The sequence below is a fragment of the Setaria viridis genome, chromosome 9 (assembly GCF_005286985.2).
Source record: "Setaria viridis chromosome 9, Setaria_viridis_v4.0, whole genome shotgun sequence".
Lineage (NCBI taxonomy): Eukaryota > Viridiplantae > Streptophyta > Magnoliopsida > Poales > Poaceae > Setaria > Setaria viridis.
The window spans coordinates 13,464,540-13,481,095 of NC_048271.2; the positions used below are offsets into that span (position 1 = coordinate 13,464,540).

The 16,556-nt window shown below is 49.6% G+C and overlaps 1 protein-coding gene across 1 annotated transcript; it reads right to left on the reverse strand.

Moving 5' to 3' along the window:
• Window positions 1-7,165: 7,165 nt before the first annotated feature.
• On the reverse strand, window positions 7,166-9,256 carry LOC117837039 (cytochrome P450 89A2). Its single transcript, XM_034716596.2, has one exon. The coding sequence runs from the start codon at window positions 8,942-8,944 to the stop codon at window positions 7,391-7,393; it is 1,554 nt and encodes a 517-aa protein (XP_034572487.1). The 5' UTR covers window positions 8,945-9,256; the 3' UTR covers window positions 7,166-7,390.
• Between the last annotated feature and the right edge of the window lie 7,300 nt (window positions 9,257-16,556).

The following is a 16,556-nucleotide window of genomic DNA, read 5'->3' on the forward strand; positions in this document are numbered from 1 at the left end:
AGATGAGGAAACTATCAACACTCAACATGCAAACAAAGATGCCGATATCAAACGAACAGAGCAGTACAGGTTGTTCGTTCATGAAAAAAGCAGCTGCTGGAATAACACACGCCAACCATCCTAACCCAGATTGTACTACCGGTTCACGGATTGCAGGGCAGAGAAGAAAAGGGACCAGGCCTTTTGCATGCACTTGTAAACAACAAATAGGGGTTAGTTAATCAACGAACTTATCAACTACTGCAGTGTCACATCTACCAACTACAGCTTGCGTCATTCTCATCCATCCATGGATCGGAGAACATACATAGCACATGCCAAATGCTAGCATGAGGTTGACATCTGCAGAGGTTAACTACTACCCATAACTATGCCTTAAAAATAAACCTAAACTCAACTACCATTACATCATCAACAACAACACAAGGAAAAGGCCATAGCCCCAATATCAAACTGCTACTCCCTCAACTCACGAGTAGATGATGTTTTGGACATCAACATAGTCTCCAAAATATAGGTTTGACTAGTTTGTATAATATATTTATGAAACACAATGAAGTCATACTTTTATAAAAACTACTTCTCAAGGTAAATCTAGTTGTACCATTTCAAATATCCAGACCCAAGATAAAAAAATAAAATTTATAACCAAGCTTCAGAATACTTAAGTGTGTTGGAACCTAAAATGCCACTTATTTGTGACAGGAGGAAGTTCTTACCAAGCAAATAATTCGCGTGTGGTGTATGCTACTCCCTCCATTCCAAATTATAGGTCGTTCTGATTTTTCTAGATACATAGATATTATTATGCATTTAGACATAGGGTATATCTAAGTGCATAACGAAGTTTATGAATCCAAAAAAAGCTAAAACGACTTATAATTTGGAACAGAGGGAGTACATCCACATGAATCATGAATGATGTAATATACCGAAAAAACAATAAAAAAGGCACACAAGAAATGATTCCTGGTGGCCATAAAGGATCGGAGCTAACCATCAACTAACACCCTTTGATGAACAAATTTATAATTCATCACATCCATCTATCGGACCATCTTCCCTGGCCTAACATGGAAGAGCAAGGCGCACCGATATGTGCGTGCATAATGGAGAATAACCAATGCGAGAGGGGGGCACGGCACATGCGAGAAACACTTCACGTCGGGGCAAGGCAACGCTGTGGTTGGCATGCGTGAAACTGTTGGAGGTCGATGGCTGTTTGGACAGCCATATGGGGGACAGGGGAGGACCTAGCTAGGCAACATCATCTCCTCCATCTCATTGCTGCATGCATGGAGTATCTGCATTGGTCACTTGATGCGTATAGGTCAACCCAACAAAATGTATATAGGATCAGAATATATATTACTACTACTAGTAGTATTCATGTGAAGAATATATGTATGTATATTATATTGCCAATAGTTAATAGCATGAAACTTGCCCATTAACGATAATCTTCTTTGTATACATGGATAGAATGAATTAACAGTCATTCTCAAGGATTGGTCAGAGACATTAACAATGCCAAGCGACCTCTGAACCCCTAGTACTTAAAGAACAATTAATCACGCAAGCTCGTTAATCATTCATTCTTGTTAACGATAATGATCGAGTACTACTGCTACCACTAACTAGTAACTACTACTAACTATAGGTTCTCGATCAAATCGAGCTGGCAGTAGATACTAGCAGACACCGATGAGCCAATAAGCTAGGGAGGGCATGCATTTTTTTTAATTTTCTGATTTTTTTTTCCAGAGCTAACAAGCTAGGCAGTGCATGCATGATTGTTGCTAGAATGGTAGAGTCCATACGATGTTAGAACGGTAGCTGGCAACGTGCTCCATAATGCATGAATGCGCGCGCGCGCGCGCGTGTCTGTGGAGCAGCGTATGGAACTCCATGCATGTATCCATTTCTCCAAGCACAAGGAAAGGCGCTGTAGATGACATCCTCGACATACCCTTCACGAGCACACCACCTAGGCCACCTACATCATGCACGCCCCAGCCCCTCAACCGTAGCCCTCGCATATCTGTCGCGTCGTTGGTTGGGCGAAGCAGGATGATGGGCTATGCCTGCGCCGTCGTGTAGCTCAAATGCTCTGGAGTCTGGACCTCACCTCTCGCTGGATCACACCCCTTATCAGCCTTATCCATGGGCGCGCCCGGCCCTGCACGGCGGTAGCTCCTCATGATCGATCGATCCAGAACGACGATGAAGCAATTCAATGGTCCCCGTTTGATCCACCACGGCAGGAACATTCTGCGGTCGCGGCACTGTTTCATCATCGGCACCAATACGTCTAATAAGCGCTGGTGCTGTCGACGGGGGCGCGTGCAGGCCATGTGCATGGGATGTGGCGGCCGATGCAAGGAGACGAACACGCCTCGTGACGATGGGAATGAACGAACGGCTTCAGGGAGGGTCCATGATGCATTTGTGGCCTTGTCAGTGCTTGGTTATATGTTGTTGATCCTGACGCGAACGAATGCGTCGTCTCCCTTCTTGTCTGGCTAGCTGTTGGCGACGATGAAGGCAACACACAGCTCGTCCCGTTGCTTTGCTTGGACATGTCACGCACAGCTCGTCCTTGTTCGTTCGCGGCGTGCTGGTGATTAGTGAGGCGATAGGGTGGGACAGTCAGAGAGTGGTGGCAGTGGCGGACACTGCCTTAAACAGCCTTCAATTAGCTTACCAAACATGGTTAATACAACTGTATAAACACAATTGTTCACTGTTCGGCAAGCTGCTGTAGCTTGTGCTGCGGCAGCAGCCGATACAACAATCGAATAGCCGCTACAGCACCTGTGTTGATCAAGAAGGCTAATACACCTGCCGGCTAAGCTGCTACGGCAGCTGCTTGTGCCAGCAGCCGAACGGCTGGCTACCACCTGCTGCAGCCGCTGTTAAGCTCAAGCGAGCAGGAATGTGTTTGGTTTACGGCCAGGATTCAGTCGGCACAGCGGATTTTAACTGTGTCCAAGTTACAGTGTCACTCACCATAACCAGTGACCAGTGAGCGATTGCCGATTGGATTCTGTACAAAGCGTCAACTCCTCTGCCAATGCTGCCTGCCTCTGTCACTCAGCGCATGCGCTGGATCTCTGACTCCGCGGGTGGCGTCACGCATCGTGGCAGGTGGGCCCCCACCCTGCCGCAGGGTTGGCCCGCCAGCCTGGCACCACAACTGTCCTCCACTCCCCTCGGATTGGATTGGATCTCCCGAGAACTCACACTCCTGGCTGCTTACCTCTGCTGACGTCCGCCCGTGCCCTACCCGCAATTTGAATTTTGGCGCCCGCCATCGGTCATCGCCGATTCGCCGCCACCTCCGCCAGGCCGGGCCTGCGTCGGATACGAGGGTGACGATCCTTGACAGGAGGGGCCCGCGGCACGTGCCACTCACGGCCGCCGTCACGTGCGGGCCCATAGCTCGCGCTCCCCCGTACCCCGACGTCACCCCACCTCGGTAGGCAGTGGTATAGGGCTATAGGCTTAGCTGGATCTTGGGAACGGCGACCTGCCCCAGCACATATCCATGATCCCGTCCACCTAAGCATGGGAGAAAAAATGCACAACGGACCAGCAGCGAGCGAGGATGATTGGCACGTATCTAACCACTTCCTCTGTAATGCGCGCGAGCGCTATACTCTATGGGTACAAGACTACCAGTGTATGTGCATCGGATTGCAATCCGTATGGCGCTTTCAAAAGTTTGTTGCACCGCGCTGCCGTTACACTTCCGGAAAACTACAAAAAACAGAAGAAAAAAACAACGTGCCAGGCCACGAATATCATGGGTGTGCAAAAGCTGTACAAGCGCACCAAACGCAGCAAAACTACGAGCACGAAACTCTAGAAAAGAGAAGAATGGAAGGGCCCATACAATGCGCCTTGCTCAATCGATCGATCGAACCCCATGCCATGCATGATCACTCCCGGCCCAACTAACCGGGCTATCACCCAATCATCGTCGCCAGCGCCACCATCTCATCCCGCCGGCAGGCCCCGCGTGTTAATGATGCATGCCGCGCCCGCCCGCCCGCCTCCGTCCATGTGGCCGGCCGGGCCGCGACGCGCTTTACAGCCAGCAACGGCGACGGCTGCTGCCGCTACGACGCCCGCGCGGTTGTGCGATGCGCCATGCCGGGGGTCCGAGTCCGTGGCCGGCTCGGCGAATGGGCGATGGGGCGATGGTCAAGCGGAGCAGCCGGCAAGTCGGCAACCGCAACGGCATATCTACGTACATGCACATGGCGTTGGCATGGGTTTTGTTGGCCACGGCGCGCAAGGGCAAGGCTGCCGCGCGATCGAGCTGAAAAAGGGCGCGCGCCTTTGCGCCCCCCTTGCTTCGCTTTGGCTTCACCTTTCCGCTTTAGCATCTGCTCCGATCTGGGTTTTCGGATTGGGACAGTTCGTGTTGTTTATGGCTCAAAGAGAGGGCGTGTGTCGAGTGGGTATTGGATAGGGTTGAGCACTTGAGCCGCTGCCAGATCGATAGGTGCATCGCAATCTCCTTCTGAGGAGACAGCAGGGGCATGATGTCATGAACACCGCACCACTGTTGTTTAGTTCGGTGCGGGCACTCCTGTTGCTCCTTTTATGTCTTAGTTCAGTCGGTTTCAAATTATAGATCATTTTGACTTTTCTAAGTCCATAAATATTATTATGCATTTGAACATATACTTATATCTAGATGTATAATAATATCTATGAATATAAAAAATAAAACGTCCTATAATTTGGAATGTTATAATTTGGAATGTAATTTGAAATGAAGGGAGTATTTTCCTATTCCGTCGAATCAGTGTTGGCGTCGTGCGCGGTTGAATCTTCTTGTTTCCCCTGCTCTGCAGAGGTCGGCACATGTTTTCCTAGGCCAAAATCATTTTTTTTGAAACATCAAAATCAAAATCAGGCTATTGCTTACAACGAGCTGCGGTGCAACTTTTCAGAAGCGGGACACGAGGGCGTCGCATTTCTTTAACCGCTGTGACGTCTTTACAGGCACGGCCCTCGATGCATACGCATCCGGTGTGGATGACGCAACGCCGGAGGGGGGCACGTGTCGCGATCCAGGGCCGGGTCCGAGTATGTTTAACGGCCAGGCGCAATCATTGTCTGCAGTGCACCAGAGCGTGCCCTGCCTCGGAACGCTGCACCCGAAGGGCGTCCCAATACGATGTACAGTGGCAGCCTTTACTCGGTCGCCGTACAGCATCAACGTGCACCGCACCGCCGCGGAAGGGAAAGGGATGGGCATTGGGCAGGGGCATCCCGTGTCGTCGAGGAGCTGCTGCGCGCTTGCAGGTTTCACGTGCCGCGTACGAGCTGAGTGCTCTCATTCAGTGCTATTGGGTCAAGTCAACATGTCAGTCAGTCTCCCAGCCCCAAAAAGAAAAGTCAAGAAGGTCAGCTCATCCCCCCATCAGGCAGACCCGAGCTTATCAACGAACGGGCCGCCATGTGATGGGCCCGCCTGGCTGGGCTGGCTGTGCCCAGCTCCATCATGCTTGGGGAATAATTGCTTGCTGAATGCTGAAACAACAACATATAATAGTCCCATATAGTTTCTAAAAGAAACATACACAGGCCCATGGATAACGTTCTCCTCCATTCTGAAAGTCGTGTGGCCCAAATAGCCCCCGGGCGTCCGAACTGTTTACCGAGCGAGAGCAGGCCAAGCCCAACAACGGTTAGACCAATGGTTTGGTTTTTTTTTGCCCAGGCAGGCCGAGAGCCCCGAGCGCCGCCGTGTGTGCGCGCGCGCGGGCGGAGTCTGTGATCTCTCGCACGGCGCGCGACCTCGTTCGTGAGTTCGTCGTCCCCTCCCGGTCAAGCGACGTCGACACGTCGTGCCGTGCCCCACGGTGTGGGCGCGTACACGTTCGTTCCGGTGAAGCCAAAACCGCATCCAGTACTCGTCTCGATCATCCATCTTCCTTCTCGAATCTCGATGAATCCATCCAACTTGGTTTCCCTTTTCTTCCGTCTCCTTCCCGGCTGTCGAGCGCGGGAGCAACGGTGGACGACAAGTAGCCGCGCAGCCTGCCTGCATGCATCCCGGCATCCCGCGGACAGCGTGAAGAGAAGAAGACCTCTTCTAGTCTCCTCCGTCTTCCACCGCTTCCAGCCTCACGCTTTCAGGGTTGCCGCTAGCTTCCAGGCAGCTCCCCCCCGAGCCCATGCTTCTGCAGCTTTCGTACGGTCTGGATGCCATATGGAACTTTCAGCCAACACGACTCGATGCACACCGTTTCAATGCTTCGCGGAATTGAACCTTGTCAACACGACAGCGACGGATCGAGACTGATTGTGGACGGGTCTCTGGGTATGTTGTTTAGTTCCCTCCAAACTCGCAACTTTGACACTATGCAAAAAGAAGATTTCCCATCACATCAAATTTGCGGTACATGCATGGAGTACTAAATGTAGACGAAATCAAAAACTAATTGCACGGTTTTGTTGTACTTTGCGAGACGAATCTTTTAATCCTAATTAGTCAATATTTGGACAATAATTCACAAATACAAATGAAACGCTACAGTTGCGCATTTATAGCAAAATGCCAATTTTGCTACTTCCAGATTGGAAACTAAACAAGGCCGAAGAATTTAGACATCGTACAGGGTAAGCCTGCTAGTACAAGATACAGCATCGAAAAGGCAGGTTACGACTTGTACAACCATAGCAGTCCCGCTCCGCTGATGACTCTTGACGACCGTTCCGCGTCCCGTTTACACCGCTAAATGCAAACGAGCAGTCGATTTCGAACTACAAGGCACGAGAAGGGCATCTCGTCGCGACCTTGCTGATGACGGAGCAACACTTCGAGATCAACTCAAGACACACACCTCTGAACAGTTCAGCTATCCGGGAGCACTGTGTTCGTCCAACTGGAAATGCAGACTTTACAACGCTGAACAAATCATCCGCAGTCTTCATTGTGATGAAACTGAACAGGAAACAGTACAATTAGAGTCACTCTGCTAGTGAGGCTAAGCAATAACCGGAAATCTCAACAGCTGCTACAAAACTTCTGATTGCTCAACACGGAAATGGGAAATTGTGAATCGAGAGCATCTCAACTCTGAAGACACATGCAGCAGCAATTCAGTTATCCAAGAGTATCTCTGTTGTCTAATAACTGGCATAGTTTGGCTAGTCTGCTAGAGATCTTCCATTACTCGCGAAATCATCCACAATCAACACGAAGATGAAATCATGAAACCAATCTACGAACATTACAATCTCCCTGCCAGTTATTGAAGAACTGTAATTCTTGACGGCTATTATTGTGTAGTACCCTTCATCGCTATTTACATCACGAAGCAAGAAACTACAGAATCACTCTGCTACGTATCGTGGTAATTCTAGATAGCTAGTGAGTACTCATACTCTTTTGAGTCCTCCTCGGCACAAGGCGCGGGCGTAGCGGCTTCATCATGACGGTGGTGAACTCGTTCTTCTCGGCGAAGTCCACCTCCTCGCCGGGCACCTCCTCCCACTCGAACTCCCGCACCATGTTTGCCACGAAGTACTCCAGGTGCAGCATGGCCATGCCCAGACCCGCGCAGATCCTCCGGCCCGCGCCAAACGGCATCATCCTGATGCCCTTGGTGCCCGTCACGTCCACGCCCTCGCCGTCGCCGCCAGGAAGGAACCGCTCAGGCGAGAACTCCATCGGGTTCTTCCACTCCCGCTCGTCCCGGCCCATCTCGGCAACCATGAAGTTCACCGTGGTACCCTTGGGGATCAGGTACCCGCCGATCTCCATGTCCTCCGCCGCCTTGTGCGGCAGCACGAAGTGGCCCGGCGGGTGCTTCCGGAGGCCCTCGAGGATTACCGCCTTGAGGTACGGCATCTTGTGGACATCCTCCTCGGAGACCTCTTCCTTGTCGTCATTGGTGGCAGCTTTGATCTCGTCGTAGAGCTTCTCTTGGATTTTTGGGTTCTTGACAAGCTCCGCCATGATCCACTGGAGACCGGTGGAGGTGGTGTCCGTCCCGGCGTTGAGGAACTCGGAGCAGAGGAGGATGATCTCATCGTTGGTAAGCGGGCGATCGCCGTCCTCGTGGAGCTTGATGTCGAGCAGGGTGTCGACGTACGAGTGCTCGAACGTGGTTTCCTTCTTCGGCTCGCCGCCCCGCTTCTTGTACTCGCGCCGCGCGTTGATGAGCGGCAGGTAGAGCTCCTTGATGCGCCGCCGCAGCGCCCGCGCCTTGTCGAGGCGGGCGCGGAAGAGGTGCTTGGTGACCGCCGGGAAGAAGGCGAAGACGGTCATGTTCCTGGAGAGGTAGATGAGCGACTCCCGCTGCGCGGCGGCGATCGCGCGCACCGCGGGCTCATCGAGGCGCTCGCCGAAGCACATGAGCACGAGGAGGCAGAACATGGCGTACTGGAACGTCTCCACGACGCGGGGCGGCGCCGCGTCGGGCCCGGGCTCCTCGAGCTTGTCGACGAGGACGCGGCGCACCCAGGCGCGGGCCGGCGCGAAGAGCCTCACCCGCGACGGTTGCAGCGTCTCGGCGACGAGGTTGCGGCGCAGGAGGCGCCACACGGGCCCGTAGCTGGCGCGGGTGATGGTGTTGTCGTTCTCGCCGAGGAGCCTGACGGACGGGAGCCGCGGGCGGTCCGCCAGCGCGGCGCCGCGCTCGACGAGCGCCGCGTGGGCGAGGCGGCGGTCGGCGACGAAGACGGAGAGGCGCGCCCCGACGCGGAGCGCCACGATGGGGCCGTGCCGGTCGAAGAGGCGCCGAAGCAGGGGCTCGATCTCTGCGGGCGAGTTGGTGAGCCACACCACGCTGCCGAGAAGCGGCAGGGACGGCGGGCCCGGCGGGAGGCGCAGGCGCTTCCCCCGCGCGCAGACGAGTAGGAGCGCGGCGGGGAGGAGGAAGAGGAGCGCGCCGAGGAGGAGGTGCTGGGGCGCGTCCATGTCTGGCGCGTGCTTACCTGTGGATCCCCGCCTGTGGGTGCTCTTCGCGGAGTCTGATCAGGGCGCCGGCGCCGATGATGGTAACCGCCGCGCCGCGTTGCTTGGGACGGAGGTGTGGAGGCGGGCTGTGCCTGTGGGGCGTCGCTTTATAAGGGGAGTGTTCCACGTGGAGGTGATTAGCGGGGGCGCTGTGCGATCCATAGGGAGAGAATTGATCCCAATGTTACACCTCCTTAGAGCAATTTCAACCTTAAAAAATTCTTCCCCAAAACTATATATTGGGGCTCTTTCAAAAAAATTCTTCTCCAAAACTATGTATTGGGGGCTCTTCCAAAAAAAATTTCCCCCCCAAAACATATCACCCCACAACAGATCGCTAATAACTAACCCCTAATAGTTCAAAATAGTCCATATCATCATAATTGGACCCTTAGCTTTGTTCGGACGATGCACAACCCACTAGCCTGGCGTCGACAATGCAAAACGAGCCCGCAAACCTGGCTAACTACAAACGCAGATGAGATGCGTTTCCGTGTAGCAGGCTGCGCAAGGGCGTCGGTGGCCCAGCCGCCCAGGCGATGCTTCGGGTCACCTCCTTCTCTGTGTCCACCGCATCCATTTGTCAGCGCCCGATATGCCGGTCATCTTCCTCCTTGAGACAAGTTCCTAGTAGGTGCCGCGCTTGTGCAACTCGAGGGCCGAAGCTCCACTGTGGTAGTGTGGTTGCAGCCCGACTCACCTCTGTCTTGACGCACACGGTGATGCCGAGTTGCCGTGCCAAAGGTCGTGGGTGACGAGTTGTCGAGGAAGAGGGGATTTGCGGATGGTGGAGTTCGATTTGAACATGCTGGAACTCGATTCAACCTTTGCGGTCGTCGATTTCCCCTCCTGAATCGAATCCAATCGAGCTCCAACTCCAATCAAATCGAAACCCTCCAACTCGATTGGAATCGTGCCTGCGGAGACTCAGGTGCTTGTCGTTGGAAGCCAAAGGAGGTGCCTGTAGCCATGCACGCCCGTGCGGAGGTAAGAAAGGCGAGGCGGCCACTGCGCAGCGCCGCCGGCCGGCGCCCTGGTGCGCGCGCCCAGGAAAAAAGGTGGATTGGGGAAGAGCGCACGTCGCGAATATATGCGCAGCGAGGGTGTTTTTTCACGTCGCCAATCTTTTGGGAGTTTTAGGTGGACTGTTGGAGTTCTTTTTTTTCTCCTTTTTCCCCTGAAGAAGGGATTGGGGGTAAGATTAGCAGCCTTTTGGAGTTGCTCAACAGTCCATCCAAAACTTTCCCAAAAGATTGGCGATGTGGAAAAATGCCCCCTCACCCCGCATATTTTCGCAACGCGCGGTATTCCCCAATCCTGCTCCCCCGCTCATTTTTTTTTCTGCAGGTGCGCTGGCCACCGCCTGCTCGCCCCGTGCAACTCCCCTCCGGCTCTCCCCCTTCACGCTCCAGACTCATCATCATCCGCCGCTGCCGCTCTCTCTCCGCGCCCCTCGGCGATCGAATCCCTCGCCAGATCTATTAGGTTCAGTTGCTTGGCCGCGGAGGTAGTGACCCGCAAGCGCGCGGTGCCCAGTGGCAGTGACGCCTTTTCCCCGGCGGGCGGCGTGAAGCGGGTGTGGTGGGCCCCGATCGGAAGGATCCAGGTGCCCGGGGTGGGTGAGCAATGCAGATGCTGCCTGTCCCTATCCTCATCTTCGGATCACTACCCCCTGGCGGCGTCTCCTCCGCGTCGCGCCGCATCGCCGGAGTACACTCCGGCGACCCCAACGAGCGGCACCTCTTCAGCTGCAGAGTACACGCCGGCGACGCCCTCAGAGTACACCCCAGCTACACCATCGGAGTACACACCGGCGACACCATTGGAGTACACACCGGCGACACCGTCGTCGAGCTCTGCCCCCTCACCGGACTACACGCTGTCACCGTACCAGAAGAGTGCTGCCAACAGGTGTTCCTCACGCGCGAGCAGGATCAGTGCCGCCCGCATCCAGCGCTAGCTCACCTTCTCCTACTGGTGCTACTACTGATGCCGTATACTAGGAGTACGTCTAGGACGTGTTAGATTAGTCAATTGCAGTTCTAGTCTTTGTATATGCTGTGTTTATGGTGATGCCTGATGATGACTTCAGAGAACACAAATTCTCAAATTCTTATGAAGTTGTAATCTTATTATTTCGTTGATTCATAATATTTGTTAGCTGAGACCTGAGAGCGAGGTTCAATGTTGTTCTCGCTCTTTGTTCCATCTTTGCAAACGATTTTGTAATAATATTTGTTGGCTTGAAGTTGTGGCGCAATGATCCTTGTTTAACTGATAATATACTGTATGTCTCAAGCATCTTGGATGGTCCTCTCCACCATCTCCGATACTACAGGGTCGGGTTCTCCGATTTTAGCACTTAGTACTAAACTGAAAGATTAGGATACAACCAATTTAGCTGTTCAATTTGGATCGGGTGTAAATGGGCCTAATTATGATGATGTGATCTTTTTTGAATTATTGGGGATAATTTTTATTGTTCTGCTTTGTCTGATATGTTTTTGGGGAATTTTTTTTAGCATAACCCCCCAATACCTCATTTTGAGGAAGAATTTTTTAGGGAACTCTTGGAGTTGCTTACCCCTCATAGAGGGTCCATCTGTTAGGCCGAAGGTGTGACGAAAGAGCCAGCGGAATGAAATTTTTTCATGATTCTAAAATGTTTTTGCCGTTTTGCCATTATTTTTGTCACCGCGTGCTCGCGCTTACCCACCCGCGTGTACCCGCACTTCCTCTCCGTTAATCATGCGCGTCTACCTTCTCTGCCGCACCCTTCCCTTCTCCATCGTCACACCGCCTCAACTTCTCCCGCACGCCGGCCAATCAGTGATGCTACATGGGTAATCCAAAAACCAGGAGTCAAGTAGATACCTTTATGTCCCTAGGACATAAACTTTATAAGGTCAACTCATCACTCCTGTGAGGCAATAAAGTAACATAGCACACCGATCAACATAAGAACTGAGTACAAGGACAACCAGGACTGGAATATGAAGTGTTTCACCTCAGACCATGCCAGTCCTCTTACCAAAAAAGTCATGTGTTGTAAAGACACAGCACAATGCTCCAACACTACAACATAATAAAATTCATAAGCAGCGCATTCTACACACACAATACAATGGAGAAAAATCATCTCAATAATTTCCCTACAATCAGGACTGGTGAATGGACTTCGCTTTATCACAATAAAAAGCAAGCAGTTTTGCCTAACTTTAAGTGAGAAGCAAGATCTGTAGCTCCGTGAATGTTTGCTAGTCTCCTTCATGTACTTCTCCCAGTCCAGCAACTCCTCCTTCTCCAGCTTCTTCTTGACGCCCCCATATGCAAAATAAAACCACAGTTAATTTGCGACGACATGCACAGCTTGGAGCACATCCAGCCCGGCTGCCCCGACTATCATCAGTGCTCCAGGAAACCGATCAACATAACAAAAGAAAGCTCCATGTATTGAAAGGCAGAGCTCCTGGCACTTACATTAAAAAAACATTAATGTGCAGCTCGGAGCACATATGTCAGCATATCCCTTTGGCCTATCTTGTCTGCTCAGGGTTTAGGAGCGAGCTCTCATCTGTATCTCGCATCTGCCGACTTGGGCACAACACCAGTTCCTGAGCACTTGGGAAACTGTCGACACAACACCAGTTCAACACCACCTAGGAGCGAGCTCTCATCTGGATCGACCCTGATGTCAAAATTTATATAGATCACACCTGTCCCATAAATTCACCAAATATTAACTACAAAAATGCTGACGTCCAAAAAAATTATCATGTTTGACAGTCATCATTTTCCAATCCTTGTAGCTTGGTATATACATTTTTTTTGTAAAAGCTGGAAACAATGTCATAAAGAACATCACCTGTTTTCATATGACCCTAATACATGTGCTACTACGCTGCCCTTAACAGGCATCTGAATAAACTGTTTTTGCATCTCACATGGCTAGAGACAAAAAACAAACAAACAAACGATTTCTGCAGCTAGGATCTCATACACATATCTTGTATATCCAGATTAGGGTTTAGGGTTAGGATAGAATCAAACCATTAATCAGAGAATCCCTTCCTAACCTGATAACATATTTTGCAGTGATAGAATCAAACATTATCCTTGCTCATCGAAATTCAGTATAAAGTCTCAACATCTAAAATATATCTTAATTGATGCTCATCAGTTTTGAAACAGTGCTACATTGCAAGCTTCTGAGACTTGTTGTCCGTCAAGAATCCCTTCCTAACTTGATAATGCCCAAAATTGTTAGAATTTCTAATCCAATCGACCAAACCATTAGCTGACAAGTATCTAGAAATAGAAACTGCAAACAGTAAAATTTGTACCTTGGCAACTCAAGTTATTGCTCCTGACCATTTGGACATGGCAATCTCATGCTTCTCCATGTTGAATGACACTGGGTAGCACTTGAGCAATAGGAAGTCCAGAAAATTCTACCTGATACAAAATTTCACCAAAAAAACTAAGTGGCATAAAAAGAATTTGGTTTGCATATCCAATCTTCCCAAGAAAAGCCATAAAAACTTTGGTTAAATGGTAGGATAATGTAATTGGCCTATTATTATAACTCTCTAAACTCCGCTTCTTAGCAGCAGCAGGCATTCCATTTGCAGTTGCTGCATCATCGTTTTGCTGGCCCTTTATACTAAAAAGGTGTATCATTTTCCTAACAAAAGGAACTAATCAGTTATAAGTCCACAGATGGGTTAATAAGCATGGCTCGGCTTCATCTGAATATGCCTATAACTTCCAGGGATCATAATGAATGTTCAGGTACATCATTACTCCTTTAATTTTGAACAGATATGAATGATTTTTAAGAAATTTTTTGAATTGATATGAATGATTTTTTTAAAAGAGAAAAATCATGTGAAACCTCACAAAAGTTCAAACAAGAAGCACATCATGTATTTTTTGTCAATGGCTCTTCTCTATATTCTATAAACACATCTATTCATTTCCTCTTTGATGGATATTTTTTAATGATATGATGATGCCATGTGCTTGAAAAATAAAGAAAAAACAGTGACAAAATTCACCGTGCTATATCCAATCACGAGCATTATTTGCCGAAATCACGAACCCGTCCATAATGTATACTTAGAAGATTAATTACCTTATTTTGTGCAGCCAACAATGAGTAGATCTGATTGACTCCATTCAGGGATGGTTGAAAGAACTTACCCCTGCCATTGTTAATCATTGATGTCTTTGATCTCACAAACTCTGTTAGTCTCACAACCTCTGCTAGTCTGAAAATAGGAATAATTATCAAACTCAACTCGTGTTAGTCTGACAAACCTCTTGCATTTCCAGCAACATTAATCTTATCATGAACGCAGCCTATTGTCACTGATCAAAAATCCGTGTCGGTTCTTTTCTGAAATTTGTGGCAAACTTTATGTTCAGACAGATGTGTTTAGCAAGAATCAGGCATAGCAATGTATAAAATCCAAACATCTAATGCAGACCTTTCACATTTGAGGGTAACGTTTATATGCCATAAAAGTCACAATCAATTCATACAACTCCAGTCAATTATCATTTTGTTTAGCGCTGCAAGTTCTATCAATTGCACTGGCAACCAAACAACAGCTTTGGCTACTTCGATTTGGAGGATCTGTGTTGTATGGCTCAAAGCAGTCCAATCCTTGGTACAATTTTTGTCTTAACTGCTGACACCAGACCCCATAGCCAAATGAGCCCAACAGAAAAGATAAAATAGCCCGCAACAAAATATAAAAGACAATAGGGAAATATCAATGCTTCATCCCCTTTTCTCAGAATCATCCACCTTAAGTTTTGCTCAAGATAAAAGCTCCCAAAGAAAGATTTGATGGCATATGCATACAGTCTCATACAATACAAAATAGTCTAGAATTGTGGTTACAAGTTAATCAGCAGAAGCACAAAGCTACATTGAAAAGAAATAAATTTGGAACAGAAAACATACAGACATTGCTGATTCGTTAATGTTTTGAAATACTGCAATATACCTTGGCAATATGCATTGCTCAACCATCAGCATAGATCTAGAAATGACCATTTTGGAATTTCCAACATATTAACCAAATGGACAGCAGAGGTAGACAAAACCATCCCTAGAATAAAAGCCATAATTGCTGAGGACAAATTTCTATCAGAGAATGATTTGACTGGGAAAAGATAAACAAAATCACAGGAATTTGGAATTGGAACTGAATGAAGAAGACAAATTAAAGGAATGAATCGGATGAATCGGAAAGGAAGGAGACCTACCTGGTACTTTTCTAGGCCGGCTGTGGGCTTGGTCGAGGAGTCGGCACTCGGAGAGACTGGGGATGAAGTCGGCAAGGCCCTCATAGTCTGAGCATGGCCTTGCTTCGAGCGGCGCATCGACGCGCACCCTGGCGCGCACGAGGCGCCGGTTCCGCTTCCCGATCTTGAAGACCGGGATCTCGAAGCCAATCCGCTGGTCGGCCGCAGAGCAGTTGGCGGCAGTGGCGAAGTAGGCCGAGGGACCCGTGGTCAGGCAGAATGCGGGCGGCTGTGGCGTTGCAGGGCGAGGGAGTAGACGACGACGGTTTGCGGGCGGCGGCGGTGTTGTAGGCCGATCTAGGTGAGGCGTTGCGGACTACTCGCGGCGGCTGCGATGCTGGGCGAGGGAGGATTAGGCGAGTGAGGGGAACATCGGATGGCGGAGCGTGAAGCGCGGGGCGCGAGGAGGGGCAGCGGATAGCGCGCGCGGTGGGCTTCAAAGGGCGTTCCATCGGAGGGCGGACCGGGTTGCGCGGAGGAGGCGGGAGCCAGCGGACGGGTGAACGGAGCGGAGGGGCAGACGACGTACGAAGTTTTTTTTCTCCTCTTTGGTTTTTTAGGAGTAGAGAAGAGAAGAGAAGAGATTCACGCGTAGCCGTGTTATTATTCGCAGTGATAGGTACTGATTTTTGTTGATGTTGAAACTCGCATCATGGATTGCAATATGATCTAAATAATATTAGTTTGAGAGTTCTTGTAGAAGGGCACATTCACATCTCATTAGAATTAAGGTAGTACCTTAGATTAGAATCGTTTGTAGTGCTTAATACTGATGGTTTTCGACTTAATGATTTTTTGTATGTCTGTACATATATATTTCATGGAGGTGTACGCTGGCTCTATTTCAGCAAGACTGCCTTATTGCTTGCATGTCTCTAGAGATTGTGTTATTGACGATGAAACCTCAGCACGACTGATTGCTTTCTTTTATTTTGGCTTTGTGTTGCTTTTTGCAGGATCTTTATAAGAAATCGCTCTTGCGGATGATGGCTTGAGAAAACATCACTTGCATTGTTCTGTGCGAGGTATGGCAGTCTATATGCGATGTTGCTTAGTTGATTAAATTCATGTTGTGTTTATGCGCTCCATGATTCCATATGCCTCACGTGTGACATATTCAATTAGATTGTCGTATTCTGCTTCCTGGGTTAAGATGGACAATCGAGTTCCACTTTGAAATATTACAAACACAATCTATACTTACATGCGGTTGTGATTACTTGGTAGGTTTTATACGTATTTCATCTCAATTTCTACT

Coding starts and splice junctions, on each gene's coding strand:
- LOC117837039 (XM_034716596.2), bottom strand. CDS start 8,944: ATGGACGCGCCCCAGCACCTCCTCCTCGGCGCGCTCCTCTTCCTCCTC.